The sequence below is a fragment of the Dendropsophus ebraccatus genome, unplaced genomic scaffold (genome assembly GCF_027789765.1).
Source record: "Dendropsophus ebraccatus isolate aDenEbr1 unplaced genomic scaffold, aDenEbr1.pat pat_scaffold_1297_ctg1, whole genome shotgun sequence".
Taxonomy (NCBI): domain Eukaryota; kingdom Metazoa; phylum Chordata; class Amphibia; order Anura; family Hylidae; genus Dendropsophus; species Dendropsophus ebraccatus.
The window spans coordinates 11574-37361 of record NW_027208715.1 but is presented as its reverse complement, the minus strand read 5'-3'; the positions used below and the strand labels follow the sequence as shown (position 1 = coordinate 37361).

Below are 25788 nucleotides of genomic sequence, written 5' to 3'. Positions count from 1 at the left end.
TGGGGGGGGGGGGGGGGGGGGGGGGGGGGGGGGTGGGGGGGGGGGGGGGGGGGGGGGGGGGGGGGGGGGGGGGGGGGGGGGGGGGGGGGGGGGGGGGGGGGGGGGGGGGGGGGGGGGGGGGGGGGGGGGGGGGGGGGGGGGGGGGGGGGGGGGGGGTGGGGGGGGGGGGGGGGGGGGGGGGGGGGGGGGGGGGGGGGGGGGGGGGGGGGGGGGGGGGGGGGGGGGGGGGGGGGGGTGGGGGGGGGGGGGGGGGGGGGGGGGGGGGGGGGGGGGGGGGGGGGGGGGGTGGGGGGGGGGGGGGGGGGGGGGGGGGGGGGGGGGGGGGGGGGGGGGGGGGGGGGGGGGGGGGGGGGGGGGGGGGGGGGGGGGGGGGGGGGGGGGGGGGGGGGGGGGGGGGGGGGGGGGGGGGGGGGGGGGGGGGGGGGGGGGGGGGGGGGTGGGGGGGGGGGGGGGGGGGGGGGGGGGGGGGGGGGGGGGGGGGGGGGGGGGGGGGGGGGGGGGGGGGGGGGGGGGGGGGGGGGGGGGGGGGGGGGGGGGGGGGGGGGGGGGGGGGGGTGGGGGGGGGGGGGGGGGGGGGGGGGGGGGGGGGGGGGGGGGGGGGGGGGGGGGGGGGGGGGGGGGGGGGGGGGGGGGGGGGGGGGGGGGGGGGGGGGGGGGGGGGGGGGGGGGGGGGGGGGTGGGGGGGGGGGGGGGGGGGGGGGGGGGGGGGGGGGGGGGGGGGGGGGGGGGGGGGGGGGTGGGGGGGGGGGGGGGGGGGGGGGGGGGGGGGGGGGGGGGGGGGGGGGGGGGGGGGGGGGGGGGGGGGGGGGGGGGGGGGGGGGGGGGGGGGGGGGGGGGGGGGGGGGGGGGGGGGGGGGGGGGGGGGGGGGGGGGGGGGGGGGGGGGGGGGGGGGGGGGGGGGGGGGGGGGGGGGGGGGGGGGGGGGGGTGGGGGGGGGGGGGGGGGGGGGGGGGGGGGGGGGGGGGGGGGGGGGGGGGGGGGGGGGGGGGGGGGGGGGGGGGGGGGGGGGGGGGGGGGGGGGGGGGGGGGTGGGGGGGGGGGGGGGGGGGGGGGGGGGGGGGGGGGGGGGGGGGGGGGGGGGGGGGGGGGGGGGGGGGGGGGGGGGGGGGGGGGGGGGGGGGGGGGGGGGGGGGGGGGGGGGGGGGGGGGGGGGGGGGGGGGGGGGGGGGGGGGTGGGGGGGGGGGGGGGGGGGGGGGGGGGGGGGGGGGGGGGGGGGGGGGGGGGGGGGGGGGGGGGGGGGGGGGGGTGGGGGGGGGGGGGGGGGGGGGGGGGGGGGGGGGGGGGGGGGGGGGGGGGGGGGGGGGGGGGGGGGGGGGGGGGGGGGGGGGGGTGGGGGGGGGGGGGGGGGGGGGGGGGGGGGGGGGGGGGGGGGGGGGGGGGGGGGGGGGGGGGGGGGGGGGGGGGGGGGGGGGGGGGGGGGGGGGGGTGGGGGGGGGGGGGGGGGGGGGGGGGGGGGGGGGGGGGGGGGGGGGGGGGGGGGGGGGGGGGGGGGGGGGGGGGGGGGGGGGGGGGGGGGGGGGGGGGGGGGGGGGGGGGGGTGGGGGGGGGGGGGGGGGGGGGGGGGGGGGGGTGGGGGGGGGGGGGGGGGGGGGGGGGGGGGGGGGGGGGGGGGGGGGGGGGGGGGGGGGGGGGGGGGGGGGGGGGGGGGGGGGGGGGGGGGGGGGGGTGGGGGGGGGGGGGGGGGGGGGGGGGGGGGGGGGGGGGGGGGGGGGGGGGGGGGGGGGGGGGGGGGGGGGGGGGGGGGGGGGGGGGGGGGGGGGGGGGGGGGGGGGGGGGGGGGGGGGGGGGGGGGGGGGGGGGGGGGGGGGGGGGGGGGGGGGGGGGGGGTGGGGGGGGGGGGGGGGGGGGGGGGGGGGGGGGGGGTGGGGGGGGGGGGGGGGGGGGGGGGGGGGGGGGGGGGGGGGGGGGGGGGGGGGGGGGGGGGGGGGGGGGGGGGGGGGGGGGGGGGGGGGGGGGGGGGTGGGGGGGGGGGGGGGGGGGGGGGGGGGGGGGGGGGGGGGGGGGGGGGGGGGGGGGGGGGGGGGGGGGGGGGGGGGGGGGGGGGGGGGGGGGGGGGGGGGGGGGGGGGGGGGGGGGGGGGGGGGGGGGGGGGGGGGGGGGGGGGGGGGGGGGGGGGGGCGGGGGGGTGGGGGGGGGGGGGGGGGGGGGGGGGGGGGGGGGGGGGGGGGGGGGGGGGGGGGGGGGGGGGGGGGGGGGGGGGGGGGGGGGGGGGGGGGGGGGGGGGGGGGGGGGGGGGGGGGGGGGGGGGGGGGGGGGGGGGGGGGGGGGGGGGGGGGGGGGGGGGGGGGGGGGGGGGGGGGGGGGGGGGGGGGGGGGGGGGGTGGGGGGGGGGGGGGGGGGGGGGGGGGGGGGGGGGGGGGGGGGGGGGGGGGGGGGGGGGGGGGGGGGGGGGGGGGGGGTGGGGGGGGGGGGGGGGGGGGGGGGGGGGGGGGGGGGGGGGGGGGGTGGGGGGGGGGGGGGGGGGGGGGGGGGGGGGGGGGGGGGGGGGGGGGGGGGGGGGGGGGGGGGGGGGGGGGGGGGGGGGGGGGGGGGGGGGGGGGGGGGGGGGGGGGGGGGGGGGGGGGGGGGGGGGGGGGGGGGGGGGGGGGGGGGGGGGGGGGGGGGGGGGGGTGGGGGGGGGGGGGGGGGGGGGGGGGGGGGGGGGGGGGGGGGGGGGGGGGGGGGGGGGGGGGGGGGGGGGGGGGGGGGTGGGGGGGGGGGGGGGGGGGGGGGGGTGTTATAAAATACTACGAATCAGGATTTAATATCCTGTCCAATGAGGATCGGCTGACTGAGCGGATGTTCCGTGTGTTCTATTATACATTGATTTACACAGCAAAAAATGGGTGAGCCTGCAGGAAAAGGATCAGAGCCTTCTGGCAGCAGCTCACTTTCTGGCAGCAGCTCACTCCTCCTAGTAGAAATGACAGTGATTGGTCAGTGTCTCAGCCCCCGGACCCCACTCATCCAATCCAATCTTCCCATACTTATCAGCTGCTGTATGTCATGCAGGAAGTGGTGTGTTCTTTCCAGTCTGACACAGTGCTCTCTGCTGCCACCTCTGTCCATGTCAGGAACTGTCCAGAGCAGCAGCAAGTCCCCATAGAAAACCTCTCCTGCTCTGGACAGTTCCTGACATGGACAGAGGTGGCAGCAGAGAGCACTGTGACAGGCTGGAAAGAATACACCACTTCCTGCAGGACATACAGCAGCTGAGAAGACTAGAGATTTTTAAGTAGAAGTAAATTAAAAATCTTGGCCTTGTATGGCCTTGGGTATTGTTTTAGTTTCATTCACCTGTATTTCTTCTTTGATGAGTGACACATAGCAGACATGAGACAAAGGTGTGAGAGAATACAGCGCTAACCTTTCCCCAGGGAATTCCTCCTTCCTTCTTGTCATCCAGTCGTACAACTAATTTAACCAAAAGATAATAATTCCTTAAGGTTGGGTTCACACGGAGCAGTCACAGCATACGTAATGCAGCCACTATCTGTATGATTTAGTGCTGATTCACCACCATACAGACCCACAGTGGTTACGCCATGTGTGAACAGTAGTTAACTCCAACCCCCCCCAGTCTGGTGCTGATGCCCTGGTGGTCCCGAGGGGTCCTTTACATCCAGGGATTGGTGTCATGTGCTGTCACGTATCAGATTGGCAGCACCCATAGACACTTGACCTCCATGTTTGAGGGGGTGCTCTCCATAGACGGGGGGTGTCCACCATGAGCGGCAGGAAGCGGGGTGAGCGTTATCCTTCCTTCCTGCAGACTTTCGTAGGAATAATCAAGGTTCAGATCGATGGTTTTTGGCTTTTGGCCCAGGAAAAGCTTTCCTCCAAAAGTGCTGAGCCCACTGGATACACAGCCGGCCCTCAGGACGCTTGTATAGCCATATATCCTGTATATTACCGCACCCTCCTCTACCTGAAAAGACTCCATTCTTCAAGGAACAAAACTCTGTTACATCGATGTTGCTGTAGTTGTATCACAGCTGTACGAGTATACGATTACCACTCAGCGTTCCTTGTACTGGACCTGTATTAGACGGCCCCATCTGCGGGGGAAGTGATTGCTGAGCCTGGATAGTGGTGCGGGTCGGACATGGCTAGTGAGTGGTCGGCCTTTCAATCAGCCGTCAGACGTCAATCTACAGCAAATCAGGCCGGGATCACACCGCCCCTTTGCAAAAAAACATGAAAAAAATCATCAGGGTGTTTTTTTTTTTTTTTTTTTAACGTAAACAAAACCAGATCAAAATGGATACGCACAAATGCAGAAACGCAGTGTGAACCCTTACAGTACAGTACAGGTGAAGGGGATTTTAAAAAATGCATCCACGCCTAGCGGAAGATTCTGTGTGGAAAGAGCGATGATATCCAAGCAGCATGCGCAGTCTGCAGATTTCCATCTCTTTGGTGTAAGGTTTACATGTACTGAAATTGCAGCGCATTTCACGCTGCGAGTTGCACAGCAAAATGCGCTGTGATTTCTGGGCCTGTCATTTTACGTTTACACACTTGCAGTGGAATTTTCATACTGCTGCATGTGTGTAAACACCGTCCACCTTAACACACCGCGGCCCAGTGAATACTTTACCCATCCGTGCTGCGGCCTGCTTCTGTGGCTCCCGGCTTACTGGTATCCCGTTTAGCCAATCAGTGGGTGCGGCAGGACAGCGCTCTGGTTGACATGATTGAGAGCCACAGAAGTAGGCACACCGGGCGGCGGGTTTAGGGGGATGGGACCTTACATACAGCAGAATGAAAAATTTTCTGCGGGTTTTTAAACTTTAAGATGACCGGGAATCACTGTGGAACTCGCAGCATGAAATCCGCTGCAATTTTGGTACATGTGAACCTGCCCTAAAAGGGTAAAAGTTGAAGCAAAAATTTAATTTAACACACACAGATTTTGCTTAAAAAGTTTCGATAATTTATTATTATTTTTCCAAGACAATTTTTTATCTTTTATTTCAAAGACAGTGATCCAGAGTCCTTCTCAAAGTCCCTGTTTTTTAGGAAAGAGAAAAGTCCTGCTAGTTTGGTTTTATTGTTGCCTCCAGGCGGGGTAGAAGAGATTCAATTTATACCTGAGTGATTCTTTCAGACATAAACTGCCTACAGAGGACTGATCTGCAATCTTGACAGCTGAGCGAGCAGGAGGTCGGGCAGCATTGATTATTCATGAAGAGGGAGGAGAATGCATGACAAGTGTGGCACGAACAACTGCTCTGTGACTCTTTAGTACAGTAGGAGACCTAAGACTGTACATAACCCGCTGCACGGAAAATTACCAAAAAGGCACCATGCTCACTGGGGACTGCCAGCTACAGCACACTGTCAGCACCTTAGGTAGGGCCCGGGAGCTGACAGATTCCCTTTAAAGCCAGTGATGACCTTATGGGGGCCGCTGTGTTACTTCCGCTGGTGTCCTTTTCTTCAGTCCGCCTCCTGGTTTCTGCCATTGGTGCCATTTACTAAATATGCAAATGAGGTCCCGGTGCAACGATATCCCCTCATTGGTGTGACCGGCACCTTCTGAATCAGTTCTGGCCCCGGGCCAGGCTCTGCTGCAGTGCTTCACCCCGTAGGGGATACTTGTGCTCTGGGGGGTGCTGGGCCCGACTTCAGTGCACCGAGTGATCTTATTGGCATATTAGAAAATGGCTCCAATCACAGGAATTGGGTGGTGGGTTGGACACCAGCAGAATCTGCACGAGGGCGCCCATAAGGTTGTATGAAAAGCCTTATGTGTGGGTTGAACAAAGCGGAATGACTTCTACAAAGCCAAAGGTATTCACGGTTGTGTATCTACATGTATATGTGTGTATGGATATATACATAGATATAGATATATATATAGATATATAACTACATTACCTGACCTTTTCTTCCGTCTATAAATACCCTCAGTTATAAATACCATTGAATAAAGATCAGACCACGCGTAACAAATGGCGCAGTGACCTCTGGTATCTCTTTCCTAGAAGGGTAGGGTTACAGGATACACGGACATTGTGTCCCTGCGGGGATTTGACATTGTACTTTATTAACCCCCTGTAGCCTGACTTCTCCTCATGGATTGGATGGATCAGGATGGGTTTTTGATCAGCATTGTTGTGCTCTATGGCTTTCTGAATGGGGGTGGATGGGGGGGTGGAAGTGTTGTGTATCTGTATACGAGTGTTGTGTACGAGTGTTGTGTATCTGTATACAGCATTTAACAAGTGGCTTCAAGTCATTGGCAGTCGTTCCCGTAACTTGTCCTCTACGAGTGGTTAGACTTCTATTATATCAACAATCGAATGTAGAAAAGTAAGAGTTGCAACTCACCATTAGATGCGTCTATGAAAATCTTTGTTTGTGCAGGTAAAAAATGCAGGTGCGACTCGCATGGGCAGACGCCAAAAATAGAAGCTGTGACAAGACTGTTTCGCGCGCTCAGCGCTTCCACAGACCATTTGATAGTTCACACCAGTGTACTGACACAGCCGCTGGTGTACTGACAGCTGCATGGCTGTGTCAATACACTAGTGCAAATATTTGAATAGTATCTGAGCTCCTGACATCATAATTAATCCCACTCCGCAGGACCCTGTGCTACGGACAGATTGCGTGAGATCGTGGGAATGCCGCCTTATTTGTTGCCTTGGCAGCCGGCTGCCTTTGAACTCTGCGCCTCTTCAGGTGCCCAGAAAAGCTGGATCCAGTCTTAGGAAACTTCTCCCAGATTCTCCGGACTGGATCCAGCTTTTCTGGGCACCTGGAGCGGCGCGGAGTTCATAGGCAGCTGGCTGCGGAGCTGAGGAATGGCTTTTGCTTTGTTCTTACTGTATATTCGCTCCTCTCTAGTTATCTCCCTCATCCCTCTGATGATCTATCAGCTGGCGCAGAGCCGGAGTGTAATGGAGGCGCCCGGCCTAGACTTATGCTTTGTTTTCCTGACATCAGGTGGTGTCTTGAAATATCGCTGCCTGGTTACTATGGGGATCCCCGTCTAATGAGGCGTAATTAACCGAGCCAAAATGAAGATCCAGAATCATTTCATTACTTTGCAACAAATAAAAGTGACGCCCCGACGAGGGTGGGAAAGGTTCCCCTCCGCTAACACATGACTTATCCCTTATGACTTATCCCTAACTAGCAGCTCTAATATTCACACGGAAAGCAAAAGTTCCAGAAAGGCGTAAAAGTATAATAAAGTGGGAACTGGGGACACACAGGAGACAGCGAAGACCGCTATCCGAGACTGCAGGGCGGTCACTACTGTCCTTATTGTTCTCAATAACTGTGCAGAACGGGTGCGACACCTTCTCTAGAGGTGCATGCCATACGGTGCATGCAGGAAATGGTGTATTCTCTCCAGTCTGACACAGTGCTCTCTGCTGCCACCTCTGTCCATGTCAGGAACTGTCCAGAGTAGGAGAGGTTTTCTATGGGGATTTGCTGCTGCTCTGGACAGTTCCTGACATGGACAGAGGTGGCAGCAGAGAGCACTGTGTCAGACTGGAGAGAATACACCACTTCCTGCAGGACATACAGCAGCTGATAAGTACTGGAAGACTGCAGATTTTTTTATAGAAGTAAATTACAAATCTATATAATTTTCTGGTACCAGTTGATTTGCAAGGAAAATATTGGTGAACTATCCCTTTAAAAGGAATTGTATGGGGAGAAAGTGGATAAATTGATACCAGGAAAGTTGTGATGAATCAGCCCATATGTTTGTCCTTCTGTCTGTGGAAGCTGCGGAGCCGCACTGAGCTCCATGTATTGGGGGGGATCATATGAACATTCCCGATTCCAGCTAAAAAGCCCTGGATTGCTAAGGCTGTATTCACACCTTCCGTGAAGTTGTCCGTTATCAGGGTTCTGTGACCGGACACCTTTGTAGCCCATTGCTTTCTATTGGGCTATTCCCACGGTCATTTTTTTTTTTTCATGGATCCTCAATCCATAGGACATGTCATAAGCGTCTGTTTACACATCGGTTTTCCACTCCGTAAATTTGAGTCTACAATTTTTTTATCCCTATTCTGTAAATTCCATCCGTATTGCGTCCGTAATTTTTGCTGATCCCCAATCATAAAGAGGTAGGTAGCGGACTTCATCCGAGGACTTTGAAAGTCTCTGAACGTGTGACTGTAGACTGGGGGCCCTATTACACAGGACGATTATCGTGCGGGAAATCGTTATATCGTTCTGTGTAATTGCAGGCAGCGATCACAAAATCGTGTGTCGTTGATTTAGATCTGACCCCAAAATAATCGTTAGTCGTTCGCTGTAATTTCCGCATTTGCTCACTAATCGTTCAGTGTAATTCCATTTTCCTGGGATCAGATGGAGGAAACTATCGTAGTAACGGCCATCGTTCTGTCAAATATGGGGAACGATTTCAGGTTAACGAAAACCAATCTTGTTTGTGATCGTTAATCGCTAATCGTTATCGCTTTTGTCTAATAGGCCCCTTACTTACAGCATCCCTCGCACATTTTTTCACTGTGGTCATGTTCTTATATTATTATTTTTAATGACTATTTTGCGCTTTGTTAATGGTGAAATCCGCTTTATATTCTTCTATTCCCCCCCCCCCGGTCGGCCATATTGCTGCATCTCGGGGCTCCTGAAGGTGACTTCCTTCGTATATGTTTGACCTTGACTGTGTGAGTATTTTTAGCTTGGGAGCTTTGTGCTTAGAATAGCCGAGCGTATAGCGATGACGATGTCGCTGCTGCTGTGCCGGATAGTACAGCTGGTTGGTTGGTTACACTAATCTGGATGAAGCTATGGATTTACTATGTATGATGGGAAATGGAGAGCGTGTGGGACCTGCTGCGTCCGATATCCTGGTATAAAATGGCGTAGAAGAAGAAAGTAATTCCTGGTGGCGGAGTTACCAAATAAACACGTCCACCTATATAAGCCAATAGAAAAGGATTCATTCACACATTGCAGTTCCATTGCGTTACTGCATCATTTTATTGGGTTACTCCATCTGTGAGCTGAAGAATAGTTAAAGGGGTGCTCCGGTGAAAATCTTTCAAATGAACTTGTTACAGAAAGTTGTAGTTTTGTTATTTACTTTTGTTTAAAAATCTCCAGTCTTCCAGTACTTATCAGCTGCTGTATGTCCTGCAGGAAGTGGTGTATTCTTTCCAGTCTTGCACAGTGCTCTCTGCTGTCTCCTTTGTCCATGTCAGGAACTGTCCAGAGCAGCAGCAAACTCCCATAGAAAACCTCTCCTGTTCTGGACAGTTCCTGACATGGACAGAGGTGGCAGCAGAGAGCACTGTGCCAGACTGGAGAGAATACACAACCTTCCTGCAGGACATACAGCAGCTGATAAGTACTGGAAGACTGGAGATTTTTAAATAGAAGTAAAATACAATTTTATATAACTTTCTGACACCAGCTGATTTGTAAAAGATTTTTGCCAGGGTAGCCCTTTAAAATGAATTGCTGAGTCAGGCAGATATCGCCCTGTGTAGTAAGCTCAGAGATCAGCAGAGGACCAAACACTCAGCTGATCAATAGCACTAGGGCCACACAGACATTTATAGTATCTGTAATATAATGGATCCATCATGGTGGCTTCATCATTATTAGAATGTGATTGGATCCCAGCCGAGGAGACATCTTGGTCCCGTTTCTTCTCCTTCCTCTCCTCGGATCTTCTCCCGGCTTCATACAAGTGTAGACTTTTTCCTTTGAAGAGGCAAAGAGTTATATATAGAGCGGGAGTCGTATCTGGATGGTGACTCGTAATAGGTGGATAATTCCCTGGAATGTGGTGGTGGTCCGGACACAAAGCTCCTTCTATGAGAGCTCTCTTCTCTTCTCTTCTTCTCTTTTCTTCTCTTCTCTTCTTCTCTCCTCTTCTCTTCTTCTCTCCTCTTCTCTTCTTCTCTCCTCTTCTCTCCTCTCTTCTTCTCTCTTCTTCTCTCCTCTTCTCTTCTTCTCTCCTCTTCTCTTCTTCTCTCCTCTTCTCTCCTCTCTTCTTCTCTCTTCTCTTCTTCTCTCCTCTTCTCTCCTCTCTTCTTCTCTCCTCTCTTCTTCTCTCTTCTCTCTTCTCTTCTTCTATCTTCTCTTCTTCTCTCTTCTCTTCTTCTCTCTTCTCCTCTTCTCTGTTCTCTCCTCTCCTCTCTCCTCTTCTCTCCTCTTCCTGGTATTCGGGAAGGAAGATGGAATATTGTGCTGCATGGATTCTCCGTCTGCTTGGGCAGATGAACGTTCTTCTTGCAGATATGTGGTCGTCTTGTGGGGTTGTTTGTAAGATCCACCAAAGTATATTGTCTGCCGTATGTGTAAGTGATAGATGGTTAGAAGGCGGCCAGGGAATGGGGTTTACAGGTGTCCTATATGGATGGTGACTCCTAAATGCTGACGTTAGTCAGGGATAAAGCCATAAGGGGAGATTTATCAAACATGGTGTAAAGTGGAACTGGCTCAGTTGCCCCTAGCAACCAATCAGATTCCACCTTTCATTCCTCACAGACTCTTTGGAAAATGAAAGGTGGAATCTGATTGGTTGCTAGGGGCAACTGAGCCAGTTTCACTTTACTCTATGTTTGATAAATCTCCCCCATAGACATTACATGTGTGTTGGTTGAACCATTCTTGGCATGACTGGCCGACCATCTGATGTGTATGAGGGTGTCTTGACTCGCCTCGACAGGACATGGGGAAGAGATCGTTCTGGCATATTGGATTTCAGTTACCCAATCCTTTTGTTCTCTGGGAGATGAGCTGCCATCAGAGGTGTCTGGCAGTGGCTTTCTCCTGTGTATGTATATGGGGAATTGAGGGATCTGTATAGAAATGAAAGGGGAACTCCAGATAAGAAAAACTTGTTTTCTATTAAAAGTACATTAAAAGTTTTATATAAATGTCTATACAATGTATAACTTTTAATGTACTTTTAATAGAAAACAAGTTTTTCTTATCTGGAGTTCCCTTTTAATTTCTATACAGACCCCTCAATTCTCCATATACATACACAGGAGAAAGCCACTGCCAGACACCTCTGCCACACTGGTAGCTGATAGAAATCCAGGAATTAAAAAAAAAAAAATGGCCCCTGTGCCAATTCACATTGTCTCCTGCTCCTTCTGCTCTCCCCCCTTAGGAGACAAATCTTCCATGCCCCTCTCACATTGTGTGTGTTTGCTGAGCACAGGCTGATGATACAGACAGGAGGCAGGGAGTAATGTCACAGGAGGCGGAGCTAGATCCCCCAATCCCCTGAGTGAGTCACCACCGGCCAGAAGCAGCGCTAATTTTACTGATTGTAATGGGTGGGGGCTGTGATGATCACATGAGGGAAAGCATTGCATTCTGGGAAATGCCAAACCAGGAAGAACAGAAACACAAAACAAAGCAACCCCCCCCCCCCAAAAAAAAAAACAAAAACAAATGTATTTTTGGTAGTTTCAAAACTGGGATAGAAAGGTAAGTAATGCTACATTCTTTAATAGCATTCTACCCCCCCTTGGACGTATTAGAAGGGTCCCTTGATAATATGCTGATCACAGTGTCTCTGGCCGTGACTCAACCACATATCAGCCACAGACGTATGTCAGTCAGGTACAACGTTTTAGACTTATTTGGGATTTTTTATTTTTATTTTTTGCTCTGTTTTCATCAGTCTTTTTGGGTCCGCTTCCTCAATGCTCCTCTGCACAAGGTTTCATACGTCTCTCCCTGTTTAGAGATGTTTTCCTATTCCCTTCAATGGGAAAAATATGGTCATTTTGGCACCATATACTTGAGCTTTAAAACTGATCTTTTGTGGCCATTTTATCTCCCAGGGAAGACATAAAACCAATCAGAATATAGCCTAAGTGTAAACTTTACATGCAGCGCCGCCTCAGGAGAAATTAAAGGGGAATTTCACTCTTGGTATGTTGTTGTTCATGGGGAGACTAAAAATTCCTTCCATACTTGTTATCTATTCAGTCTCCTTTCCCCAGTTCTCAGCTGCTGCTTTCTGCTGAAGACACAAAAATCTGTGTGTGAGCTTTTCTCTGTCTCCCCCTCCGCCCCCCTTCCCTTCTGAGACAGATGATGTCCCAGCCAGTATAAACCTATGAGGACATAGTTACTCTTAATATAGCAGTAGGGAATTACCCTGTTACCTCTCTGTTAGTACACCATCCATCTCTGCGCTATGGTGGGATATTTTTCTTTTTATAGGATGCGCTAAGCTGTGACTTTTCAGGGCTGGAGTAAATTTATTCTGCTCCATATTCTTTATTAGTTGGGAACTTGTGACTAAGGGCCCTATTCCACCGGACGATTATCGTTAGCATAATCGTTAACGATTACCGATCTCAAACGACCGCTATTGCGAAAGACCTGAAAACGTTCACTCATTTCCATGGAACGATAATCGTTACTTATGATCGTAATTGCGATCGTTTCCTCTTCCGTATTTATTCGCTATTGCGTTCGTATCTATTGCGAACGACCGAACGATGTCTTATTCAATGCGAACGATTTGCGAAAGTTTTGCGAACGAGCAACGATAAAAATAGGTCCAGGTCTTATAAAGCGATCAACGATTTCTCGTTCGGTCGTTAATCGTTACTGCATTTCAACCGAACGATTATCGTTTAGATTCGAACGATTTAACGATAATCTGAACGATAATCGTCCAGTGGAATAGGGCCCTTAGTCTGTCGGCTCTATATCATGGTTAGAGCTGAAGACACTGCCTGATAGCAGATCACCTGTCACTTGGCTCATTGATTCTTGCAGAGTTATAAAATCATGTTTTCTTTCTAAGCTGTTTAGTCTGAAGGAAAGCAAAGAAAGGGATCACATGAGGGAAACCTTTATAGATGTTACAGGAGGAAGAAGGGAAAGGAGGAGATGATGGAAACCTTTATATATGTTACAGGAGGAAGAAGGGAAAGGTAGGGAGATGATGGAAACCTTTATATTTGTTACAGGAGGAAAGAAGGGAAAGGGAGGACATGATGGAAACCTTTATATATGTTACAGGAGGAAGAAGGGAAAGGGAGGACATGATGGAAACCTTTATATATGTTACAGGAGGAAGAAGGGAAAGGGAGGACATGATGGAAACCTTTATATATGTTACAGTAGGAAGAAGGGAAAGGGGGGACATGATGGAAACCTTTATATATGTTACAGTAGGAAGAAGGGAAAGGGAGGACATGATGGAAACCTTTATAGATGTTACAGGAGGAAGAAGGGAAAGGAGGAGATGATGGAAACCTTTATAGATGTTACAGGAGGAAGAAGGGAAAGGAGGAGATGATGGAAACCTTTATATATGTTACTGGAGGAAGAAGGGAAAGGAGGACATGATGGAAACATTTATATATGTTACCGGAGGAAGAAGGGAAAGGTAGGGAGATGATGGAAACCTTTATATTTGTTACAGGAGGAAAGAAGGGAAAGGGAGGACATGATGGAAACCTTTATATATGTTACAGGAGGAAGAAGGGAAAGGGAGGACATGATGGAAACCTTTATATATGTTACAGGAGGAAGAAGGGAAAGGGAGGACATGATGGAAACCTTTATATATGTTACAGTAGGAAGAAGGGAAAGGGGGGACATGATGGAAACCTTTATATATGTTACAGTAGGAAGAAGGGAAAGGGAGGACATGATGGAAACCTTTATATATGTTACAGGAGGAAGAAGGGAAAGGGGGGACATGATGGAAACCTTTATATATGTTACAGTAGGAAGAAGGGAAAGGGAGGACATGATGGAAACCTTTATATATGTTAAAGGCCTACATAAGGTTCAGGAGGGAAGGGTTTTAATAAGCAACGGAGCACGAGAACAGGAGAAGACAGTGAGAGGTTACTGGGGGGAAAGATCAAAAGTAATGTGAGAAAATACTACTTTACTAAAAGAGTAGTAGATGCTTGGAGGAAACTTCCAGCAGATGTGGTAGGTAAATCCACAATAAATAAATGTAACCTGCCTGGTGTATACATATATCTATCCTAAGATAATAAGAGAGGAAATACTAAAAGGGCCGACTAGATGGAGCAGGGGGCTTATTCTGTCAACAATCTTCTATGTTTAATATATATATGTTTTGAATGATCCTCCTTCCTGTAGACTAACAATCTGCTCCATACTTGTTGTTATCTTATTAGTCTCCTTCCCCTAGTTCTGAGTCTGCTGCTTTATGCTGAAGACACAGGAAACAGTGTGTGAGCTCTGAACTCCCTCTTCCCTGCATCTTTCAGCGACACTCTTGTAAACTGCGTCTCTAGCCGGCTGTCTCTACGCTCTGTGATGCTGGTCAAGTTGCTGATGACCTCACTGTGATTATCCCTCCCGGCATCACAGAGAGCAGAGACGACTGAACAGGGACCCTCTTTTTTTTTTTTTTTTTTTTTTTTTCCATCTTCTTCTTCTTCTTCGTCTTGAAGAAACAGCTGTAGTCTCAGAACTGCGGGGTGGAGAGTGAGAAGATAATACGTATAGAGCAGATTGTTAGTCTCCAGGAAGAGGAGGGGGTTATTGAACAGGTAGTCGATAACCCCTTTAAGCCCAAGATGCACATCTCCCTGCCCCGCATGATTGAGGTACAAGGATCAGTGCTGTAAACCAAATACTGTCCATCATACAGGGAAGGAGGAGGCATGCATGCTGGAGCTCAGTCCAGCCTATTTTTTCCTTCCTTAGAATAAAAACCTAATTTTATAACAAACAGCTGAGCGAGCAGTATTGTTCCATGTCTCCATCGCTCTTCATCTGTGAGCAGGATATATAGTGACAGATTCCCCTTAGTTATTAGATTTATTATGGTGTTGTTGCCCGTAGTCTTCTGTCCGCGCTCTCCTCTATGGAGCCGACACACAGAGGATCTGTTCTCTATTAAACTGTTGCAAAGTCAAATAAAGTGCGTCTGGGTAGAAGTGCTTATAAGTCCTCTCCTGTTACAGCCGGGCCTCCAGCCACTCGGGGGCTTTAGCGTCCCGGACCAGACACACATGCATTACACTTACATAGTACATGACTCCTGGGGGATTCCTAATGGCTGATGTGTGGACGGGATGTAAAAGTGACTGCGTGCCCTGTACATGGGGTATTGGCTGTAAATGCAGCAATTCTGTAGCGGTTAATGTAATAAAACACACAGAGAATGTTGTTAGACTAGATCGTCCTGCCCGTCAGCTCAAAGGGGCAGGCTTGTGGTAAGTGGGTAAGGGGTTTGTTTTATCTCCTCAGTTATTTCTCTCTCCGACTTGTGTGCCGCAATATGGTTCCTCCATGTATTCCATTCTTCTAAGGTACAATACCTGTGTAAAGGGGTATTCCAACATAACTTTTGATATTTTGCTGCCCATGGTGAGACTAACAATTCCTTCCATACTTGTTTTTTTATCTATTCAGTCTCCTTCCCCCAGTTCTGAGCTGCTGCTTTCTGTTGAAAACACAAAAATCTGTGTGTGAGCTTCTCTCTCTGTCTCCCCCTCCTCCCCCCTCCCTTCTGAGACAGCTAATGTAAACAAGTCCCTGACTGTCTGTATCTACAACATTGTAATAACTTTGTAATGCTGGGAGGGTCAATCTGAAGTCAAGTTGCTGATGACCTCACTGTAATTAACCCTCTCAGCATTACAAAGAAGCTACAATGTTGCAGATACAGCCAATCAGGGACTTGTTTACATCAGCTGTCTCAGAAGGGAGGGGGGAGAGACAGAGAGAAAAGCTCACACACATATTTTTGTGTCTTCAGCAGAAAGCAGCAGCTGAGAACTGGGTTGAGGAGACTGAATAACAGGTATGGAAGGAATTGTTAGTCTCACCATGGCCATGAGTGCAATATCCCTTTTAATACTGTACTGCATCCAAAGGTGCGTGCTGCTAGAAAATCACACAGCGCTAATGTAGTGGTATATAGGAGTCTATGGGCAGTGTATTCCTAATCCTTACAACTTGGACTGGACTGTAACAGGCAGATTGCTCAGTCTGTAGACAAGCGGGGGGAGAGGGTCCTGATCACAAGAGCTTACAATCTATAGGGAAAGGGTTGGAGACAAAAGGCGACTTAAAGTGCTTCATTGCTGCAATAGTCTGGCCATCTTTTATACATAGGATGATACAAGTCATGGTGGGTGAAGCAGTCACCAAGTCACGGGTAGGATGATAGACGGAGATGGCCGCCCTGATCACATGTTTAACCAGAAGGATTTCCAGAACCCTCAGTTGAGGTTTTCATTACAAATGTTATTGATACTGTGGTCAGCCGATCCCGTCCTTCTTGGCAGTATGCGCTGCGGTTGTGTGAGCCGGCCGGCATCTTCTGTCCGTGAATCAGGCTGCGTTCACATACAGCTGTCTTTCCGGACCCGATACAATAATATATTCCTTCTCATCCTAATGAAAACCAAACAGGAAGATGTGGTAAGATGCCTTCTCACCACCAGCTCAGCAATACGGCCTACATGCTTGATGCCGGCAACGACCCTACTGGGAATGCTGGCATCTCTCCTCACCCTACTGGGAATGCTGGCATCAGTCCTCACCCTACTGGGAATGCTGGCATCAGTCCTCACCCTACTGGGAATGCTGGCATCAGTCCTCACCCTACTGGGAATGCTGGCATCAGTCCTCACCCTACTGGGAATGCTGGCATCTCTCCTCACCCTACTGGGAATGCTGGCATCAGTCCTCACCCTACTGGGAATGCTGGCATCTCTCCTCACCCTACTGGGAATGCTGGCATCAGTCCTCACCCTACTGGGAATGCTGGCATCAGTCCTCACCCTACTGGGAATGCTGGCATCAGTCCTCACCCTACTGGGAATGCTGGCATCAGTCCTCACCCTACTGGGAATGCTGGCATCAGTCCTCACCCTACTGGGAATGCTGGCATCTCTCCTCACCCTACTGGGAATGCTGGCATCTCTCCTCACCCTACTGGGAATGCTGGCATCTCTCCTCACCCTACTGGGAATGCTGGCATCTCTCCTCACCCTACTGGGAATGCTGGCATCAGTCCTCACCCTACTGGGAATGCTGGCATCAGTCCTCACCCTACTGGGAATGCTGGCATCAGTCCTCACCCTACTGGGAATGCTGGCATCAGTCCTCACCCTACTGGGAATGCTGGCATCAGTCCTCACCCTACTGGGAATGCTGGCATCAGTCCTCACCCTACTGGGAATGCTGGCATCAGTCCTCACCCTACTGGGAATGCTGGCATCAGTCCTCACCCTACTGGGAATGCTGACATCTCTCCTCACCCTACTGGGAATGCTGGCATCTCTCCTCACCCTACTGGGAATGCTGGCATCTCTCCTCACCCTACTGGGAATGCTGGCATCTCTCCTCACCCTACTGGGAATGCTGGCATCTCTCCTCACCCTACTGGGAATGCTGGCATCTCTCCTCACCCTACTGGGAATGCTGGCATCTCTCCTCACCCTACTGGGAATGCTGGCATCAGTCCTCACCCTACTGGGAATGCTGGCATCAGTCCTCACCCTACTGGGAATGCTGGCATCAGTCCTCACCCTACTGGGAATGCTGGCATCAGTCCTCACCCTACTGGGAATGCTGGCATCAGTCCTCACCCTACTGGGAATGCTGGCATCTCTCCTCACCCTACTGGGAATGCTGGCATCTCTCCTCACCCTACTGGGAATGCTGGCATCTCTCCTCACCCTACTGGGAATGCTGGCATCTCTCCTCACCCTACTGGGAATGCTGGCAATCGTCCTGGCACCAGTTTCTCTCGAATTTTTCCTGCTATGCTTAAATGGGTTATCCAGTAGATAAAATACATGGTGAATTCCCCCCCCCCTCCTTAAGACCAACAATTCTTCCATACTTGCTATTATCTATTCAATCTCATTCCCCCAGTTCTAAGCTGCTGCTTTCTGCTGAAGACACAGAAATCTATGTCCCTTCTAAGATGGATAATGTAATCAAGTCCCTGGCCGGCTGTATCTGCACTCTGTAATGCTGGAAGGGTTAATCGCAGTAAGGTCACCAATAACGACCTCAGATTAACCATGCTCATAACCACCGCAAGCGATATAGTACCGCAACAAGACTGCTAATTTCTTTTACCTAGTGACGTCCATTATTTCATTACTAAACTTTATTTATTAGAATAAATCCCTTTAATTAGGGTGTTTTCTATTCCCCAGAGGTGAGTTGAGGTGCGGACAGGATGGGAGCCATTAGAGCAGTCAGAGCACCGGGGATGGTGTATACAGAGCAGGGCACCGGGGATGGTGTATACAGAGCAGAGCACCGGGGATGGTGTATACAGAGCACCGGGGATGGTGTATACAGAGCACCGGGGATGGTGTATACAGAGCACCGGGGATGGTGTATACAGAGCACCGGGGATGGTGTATACAGAGCACCGGGGATGCTGTATACAGAGCACCGGGGATGGTGTATACAGAGCACCGGGGATGGTGTATACAGAGCAGTCGGAGCACCGGGGATGGTGTATACAGAGCAGTCGGAGCACCGGGGATGGTGTATACAGAGCACCATAGGCCTCCCGGATGACGGCTTGGCTGGAATGTCTGGGGATTCCGGTTCTCAGGCCCCGGGGGATTCCTTAGATGTTGTCTTGGCTCCTACACTGGTCACTGGGTATTTCTTGATGTCCTCCAGCTACATTGTGAAGGAAAGAGGTTAATACTTAAAGGGATCATCCAACGGAAATCTTTTTCTTTCAAATCAATTGGTTTCAGAAAGTTATATAGATTTAATAATTTATTTCTATTTAAAATTTTTATTCTTCCAGTACTTATCAGCTGCTGTATGTCCTGCAGGAAGTGGTGTATTCTCTCCAGTCTGACTCGGTGCTCTCTGCTGCCACCTCTCCTGCTCTGAACAGTTCCTGACATGCACAGTCAGTTGACTCCTGACTCTTAGGGTCCTATTCCACGGGCCGAGCACGATGTAAACGAGCGGCGATCTGCTAGATCGCCGCTCGTTTACTGGGCCTATTCCACGGCCCAATGATCGTTGAGCGATGTCCTTGCAGCATCATACATTACCTGGCTGCAGGGCTTGTCCTCCGCTCCGTCTCCTCCCCGGGTCCCCCGCGCTCTATCTTCTGAATGGCCGGTCAGCTGACAGGCCACACTCAGCCAATCACAGGCCGCGGCGGTCCCGGCCTGTGATTGGCTGAGCGCTCCGTCAGCTGACCGGCCATTCAAAAGATAGAGGGCGCGGGACCTGGGGATGAAGACAGCGCGGAGAAGAAGCCCTGCAGCCAGGTAATGTATGATGATGCTGCTGCTGTTTCTTCTCAAATCGTCAGTCGCCCGCCGTGCACCGCTATTCAACCGTAGCGATGCGCGGTGGGGGAACGATGATTTTAGGTCTGGCCCTAAATGAGCGATCAGCCGATGACACGATCATCGGCTGATCGTTCTCTCTATTTCACCGAACGATAATCGGCCGAATCGGGCCAAATTGGGCCGATCCGGCCGATTATCGTTACTGTGGAATAGGGACCTTACATTGGCTATTGGAGGGTTCGGAGACACTTTTCTGATGTAGTCTTCAAAGTAATTTTCTAGTTTTCTGTTGTCGTTGGGCCTAGATGCAATGATGTCCCCATATCCTGCACATCGGGGTCCTGCACCCTATTATTGCTATCACATCCACAGCAGCATCAATTACATTTATAGAGCAGTACTGAGCAGTGTAAAGTGTGAATGCAGCTCTGGGGTAACATAACACTAGAGCCTCCTTCTCTCTCCCCCTCCATAGACCTCACAGGTGGGATTGGTCGGAGGTGATGGGTTTCGGAGGGAGTCGGTGACTCCGCGGTCAGCACGATCCGGTCCACGTCACCGCCTGCTCCTTTACCAGGAAGATGGCGCTCTGATTGTCGGGCTGTATAAGTGCGGCTGGACGAACGCTTTGTCATCATACAATGTGGCTGGATAGGATCTGTTTCCTGTTGTTGAGATCAGCTCGTGCGTGACCGATGTGTGACCGGTGCGTGACCAATGTGTGACTCTGAGTCTTGTGACCCTTTTCAGACGCTTTCATGGCATTTGTCTGTAATGTTTTATAGCCCATCAGCCTCATTAAATTCCTCTTCACGCAGGATTAATTCCTTAAAATTAAAGGAGTTCTTCACTAAAACAAAAATTGTAATGGTCTTCGATTAAAAATCTCCAGTCTTCCAGTACTTATCAGCTGCTGTATGTCCTGCAGGAAGTGGTGTATTTCCAGTCTGACACAGTGCTCTCTGCTGCCACCTCTGTCCATGTCAGGAACTGTCCAGAGCAGCAGCAAATCCCCAGACAGTTCCTGACATGGACAGATGTGGCAGCAGAGAGAACTGTGTCAGACTGGAAAGAATACACCACTTCCTGGCAGCACAAACGGCAGCTGAGAAGTACCGGAAGGTTTTTTATTAGAAGTAAATAACAAATCTCTGGCATGAGTTGTGGATGGCCCCTTTAAGCAGGTTTTTGTAAGTGTCTCCTTTTTCACAGATCATTAAGTGCGGCAGACACACTATCTGTATTGTGTGAGTTGTATTTGTCAATTTAGTTTTTTTGCAATCTTCTTTGTAGTTGCTGATTTTTTTTTTTCTTTTTCTGTCAGATTTGAGTAAGGCGATGTCTGGCGGAGGGATGTCGCAGTTTCAGGAAGCCATCAGAGAGGAGCTGGAGGAGGCTATGAAGTTGGACCTGGAGAAGATCCTGTCTACAGCCCCGGAATCTGAATTAGAGGTACACGCCTCAGGGAAACAGATAACTTAGAACCTTTATGCTTTTATTATTAATTTCTTATAGCGCCCCTGTTTCCAGAGCGCTGGGCTGGCCACTTACCACCATCTTTGTAGCCATCTTTGGAATAGGTTTGGACCTATAATTGGTGGGCACCGCCCGCCATTGCTACGTGTTACAGCGGTGCGCAGGCGGCGGCTGACGATTTCCAAACTGTATACATTACCTATCCATGCTGCAGGGCTCCTCTTGCTCTCTGCTTTTCCCCAGGTCCCTTGCGCTGCAGCTCCAGAGTGACCTGTCTCATCTGACAGGCCGTTCAGCTAATCAGTGGCCAGGACCGCCGCGGCCAGTGATTGGCTGAGCAGCCTGTCAGATGAGACAGGTCACTCTGGAGCTGCAGCGCAAGGGACCTGGGCAGAAGCAGAGAGCAAGAGGAGCCCTGCAGCATGGATAGGTAATGTATACAGTTTAAGCAAGGGCTGCAAGGACATCGGTAACAATTTCCATGCAGCCCTTGTTAAACGATAATCGGGCCGTGTAATAGGTCCAGAAAACGAGCGCCAATCTAGCAGATCAGCGCTTGTTTACTGTTATCGGGCCCCCATCGGCCCGTGTATTAGTATCCTTACAGGACAAGGCTTATTTTGTGAGAAGCGTCTGTCCCTGCACGGCGGCCTCACTGGGACATATGAAGGGCCGATACAGTAGTGACACATTGAGTCGTCCTCGCTCCAGGAAATTGGCCAGTAAGGTCCTGTGACCCTTAGAGGAGCAGCAGCCGCACCGAATACTCTATGAACCTATTATGATGTGGTAGGAAGTTCATCACTTGTTCTGTGAAACTTCTAGAATTTCTATGGTAAAACCCTAATGAATCACGGTGGTAAGAATACAATATTATTTAAAGGGGAACTCCAGCGAAAATGTTTGTTTTTCTTTCAAATCAGCTGGTTTACAAAAAAAAAAATCTCCAATCTTCCAGTACTTATCAGCTGTTGTATGTCTTGCAGGAAGTGGTGTATTCTCTCCAGTCTGACACAGTGCTCTCTGCTGCCACCTCTGTCCATGTCAGGAACTGTCCAGAGCAGCAGCAAATCCCCATAGAAAACCTCTCCTGCTCTAGACAGTTCCTGACAGAGGTGGCAGCAGAGAGCACTGTGTCAGACTGGAAAGAATACACCACTTCCTGCAGGACATACAGCAGCTGATAAGTATGGGAAGACTGGAGATTTTTAAATAAGTAAATTACAGATTTGTATAACTTTTTGACACCAGTTGATCTGATTTAAAAGAAGTTCATAACCTACTGAAAACAGATTAGGGCGATGTCCCCACACAGTATTTTTGCTCAGTATTTTGCAACCAAAACTAGGAGTGGATTGAAAACACAGAAAGGCTATGCTCACACACGGTTGAAATTGAGTGTATGGCCGTTCCACTGTGGCCACTAAACCAATAAGAAGCTGATACTTCCTGTTCTGCAAAGAGCCCCTCAGCATTCTGCCCTCATCATCACAGACAGGGTTACAGTGAATGGTGACACCAGTATATAGATAAGACTGGACTAGACCATTCACAATAGATGGTGGCCGCAATTCCTCCCATTTATAGTGACATCTGCACAGGTTACAGAGCATGGCTAGAAAACTATCTCATAGAAGTCAATAAATCCCCTCCAGTCTGTTGTTTCCTATGTGCCTGTAGCTGCTGTAAATCTTTAAATGCAGGTAACAGAGCAGAGCATTGACGTAGGCAATATGGCTGACCCCATAATAATCGATAGAGGGAAAAGAAAAAGAAATTCTGACTCTAATCAGTAAAAATCAGGGTGACACATATTATCCCTGTTAAATCGGGGACGGGGAACCTTCCACCCTCCAGCTGGTGCAAAGCTACACTTCCCATCATGCCTGGGCAGCCGAAGCTATGGCAGCAGCTGGAGGGCTGCAGGTTTCCTGTATTACATAATGGTCTTACTGCCTAGTGTGGGGGCTCAGGGTGGCTCCCATAAGCCGCCCCGTAGACTCCCTGCCATAGGGGATCACTGAGTCATGGTTCTGCTGCAATGTATGATACTGGTTATAATGCATTACCTGACCTATATAAGATCCCTCCTGACTCCTGCTATTATATAGGGCAGCAGTCTCATTCTCTATAGAAGCCGGATGGTTCTGCAGTGTATAGTCACAATATATTACGGATTGCAGCCATTTGTGACTTACAAAGCAAACAGGATTGTGACGGGGACTAAATGAGTGGCGGTGTAATGAAAGCGTGCCGGGAGTCTCCTGGTTAATGTGTAACCCCAGGCCGGGATTACCAGGACACCGCACAGCTCTACATCCAGCCTGGTGATGGCCACCGCGCTCCTCTATGGCTATGCTGTGTCCACGACCACCGTGATAGTATAGACCTGCACTGTACGGCCACAATACACATACATGCTGCACGTCATATAATGGCAACGAGCCAAGATCCTGTGTTAGAGACTCTGTGCTATTCCTGCTGGATATGCTGGAATCCCAGTTCTTATTCATTTCTTAAAGGTGTGACCTGACCCCTAGGACCCCCCCCCCCTTATCATGAGAATGGAGAAAAATGGTCCCACCGCGTGAATAAAGCTGCCAACATCCCCCCCCCCATTCATTCTCTATGGGCCGTATTGCCAATATGTATATAATATTATCAGTTCTGAATATAGTCTTACTAATCCCCCATGGTCTGGCATTGTTTTGACAGCCTGCTGTCCTTAGTTATGACCCACTAAGGTGGTCAGCCATGCTCAGCTCATCTGCAGTCTCCAAGTACTGGCAGCTGGCCTCCGCTGTGCCTGTAAATGAGGGAGATTGGGGGAAAGTGTGTGCACTGTTGTATGGCAACCGCAGGGTCACAGTGCAGAGCGGAAACCTGGGAGGGATTAGATCCATGGGGGAGAAAAACAGTACAGGGATCTAGCTATATCTCCTGACCAGAGGCGGTGTCAGCAGTGAGACCCGCTGTGATCAATAACTCTTGACAAGCCCGTTTACACAACAAGCCCGTTTACACGACGCCCTACGACGCGGCAAACATTCCCATTTATAACGCCCATGTATACTCCTTTATATATATGTACGTGGTGCACATCTGATTGTAATAACTTTGCTTTGTCTCATTGCTCCGTTAATGTTCATACGTTTTCTTCCCGGCAGCATACAAAGAAAGACTTGGAAGGCTTCCAGAAGTTGTTTCATCGGTTCCTGCAAGAAAAAGGTCCTTCTGTCGACTGGGGAAAGATCCAGAAACCCCCCGAGGATTCTGTAAGTCCCTATATTACTGATGACGGCCCTGGATGTTATAGCATTACTGATGGTTTCCATTGTCCACCCTGTTGTCTATGAGTTGGTTTCATGTGTTATGTGGTCGTATATGTTAAAGGAGAAGTCCGTAGAAAAATTTTATTTAAGTATTGTATTGCCCCCAAAAGTTATACAAATCCCCAATATACACCTATTACAGGAAATACTTATAAAGGGAAAAAACCCTGCACTTACTGCATCAAGGCTTCACTTCCTGAATAACATGGTGATGTCACAACCCGACTCCCAGAGCTGTGCGGCTGTGGCTCAGTGTCCCTACATTGCCCTGTGTCCCTCAGTGTCCTCCTGCCATCATCCTCACCATGTTATCCAGGAAGTGACATCACCATGTTATTCAGGAAGTGACATCACCATGTTATCCAGGAAGTGACATCACTATGTTATCCAGGAAGTGACGTCACCGTGTTATCCAGGAAGTGACATCACCATGTTATCCAGGAAGTGACATCACCATGTTATCCAAGAAGTGAAGCCTTGATGCAGCAGTAAGTGCAGGGAAGAAAGCACTTTATACATATTTCCTGTAATAAGTGTACTTTAGGGATTTGTATAACTTTAGAGGAACAATACAATAATAAAAATTTTCGCCGGACTTTCCTTTTAACTGCTGGATTACTAAAGCAATGGTCTTTAAGGAAGGCTTGTATCCCCAGGTCCTACCCTGTAATTATAAGACTTGTATAATGGCTCAGTGATGACTAGAAATCCATTGGGCAGAAATGTAACATTTTAATATCTATTTGCATTCGCAGTCAATGTCGCCGATATCGGTTGACAATCTTGCACTTGTGGCACAGATGTTTCTTTTTTTTTTTTTTTGAAAGATATTTTATTCAAAGTTTACAGATATACATTGTAAATGACAGGCTGATTAAATGCCAAGAAGGTATCTATCAGGGGCCAGTTAAGAACAATGGTAAGGTATACAAAACATTATACTGTAACCCCAGTGGCATAATGCATGAGTATGACAAAATTAGGAACATAGCAAAGACATATCTCAGCCGGGACCTCTCGGCCGAGTGGCCCACGGCGAATATATGGCACAAAATCAAAACCAAAACAAAACAAAAGAGAAAAAATAAAGTGAATAAAATAAAATATAATGAAAGTCAAACTTAATAACATATCAACAGCATTCCCATGTGCGAGTGTCCTGGAGACCTGTTAGCAAAGGCTACGATCAAAGAAGGCAATGGAGTTGGTAAGAGGGAAATATCACCATATCCTGCACCAATTAATTTTAGGTAACCAATAGTAGGATGAGCGTACCAGAGGGAGGGGAGAGATAAGTTTAGACAGAAAGATCAATCAGGGTTCATTATCCGGTCGTTGGTATTTAAGGGTGCCTAGAGATCCCTTCACATCTTCCGTAAGGTACCATGTAGATTGTATAAAGGGTCGCATTATGAATTGGATCTCTGATTGAGAGAAGAACGCTACAATGAAGATCTTCCATCTACAGAAGAGCGGTTCAGTTAGTTTGTCTTTGTCTCTCAAGGCCAGTCTGCGTTCCACATAAAAAAGATGTTGTAGTCTCTCTATCACTGAGGATAGATTTGGTAAGGTGGGTTTTATCCATTCTTTTAGTATACTGAGCTTGGCCATCATTATAATATAATGAGCTAATGCAGGGAGGTATGAATAGGGCTCGCCCGAAACCTCAGGGTTCAGACTAATATGGAACAATGCTTCCATTGGAGTTAGCACGGCATTTGAAAGAAGT

At 51.5% G+C, this 25788-nt stretch overlaps 1 protein-coding gene across 1 annotated transcript in view; it reads left to right on the top strand.

The window, feature by feature from the left end:
* Nucleotides 1-25270, top strand: part of LOC138775071 (UTP--glucose-1-phosphate uridylyltransferase-like) — a 32743-nt gene extending 7473 nt beyond the window's left edge. Inside the window, exons 2-4 of the mRNA XM_069955805.1 lie at nucleotides 20576-20703; nucleotides 23895-24002; nucleotides 25199-25270. Of these exons, the coding sequence (XP_069811906.1) occupies nucleotides 20576-20703; nucleotides 23895-24002; nucleotides 25199-25270 (308 nt within the window). The remainder of the gene's footprint in view (nucleotides 1-20575; nucleotides 20704-23894; nucleotides 24003-25198) is intronic.
* The last annotated feature ends 518 nt before the right edge of the window (nucleotides 25271-25788 follow it).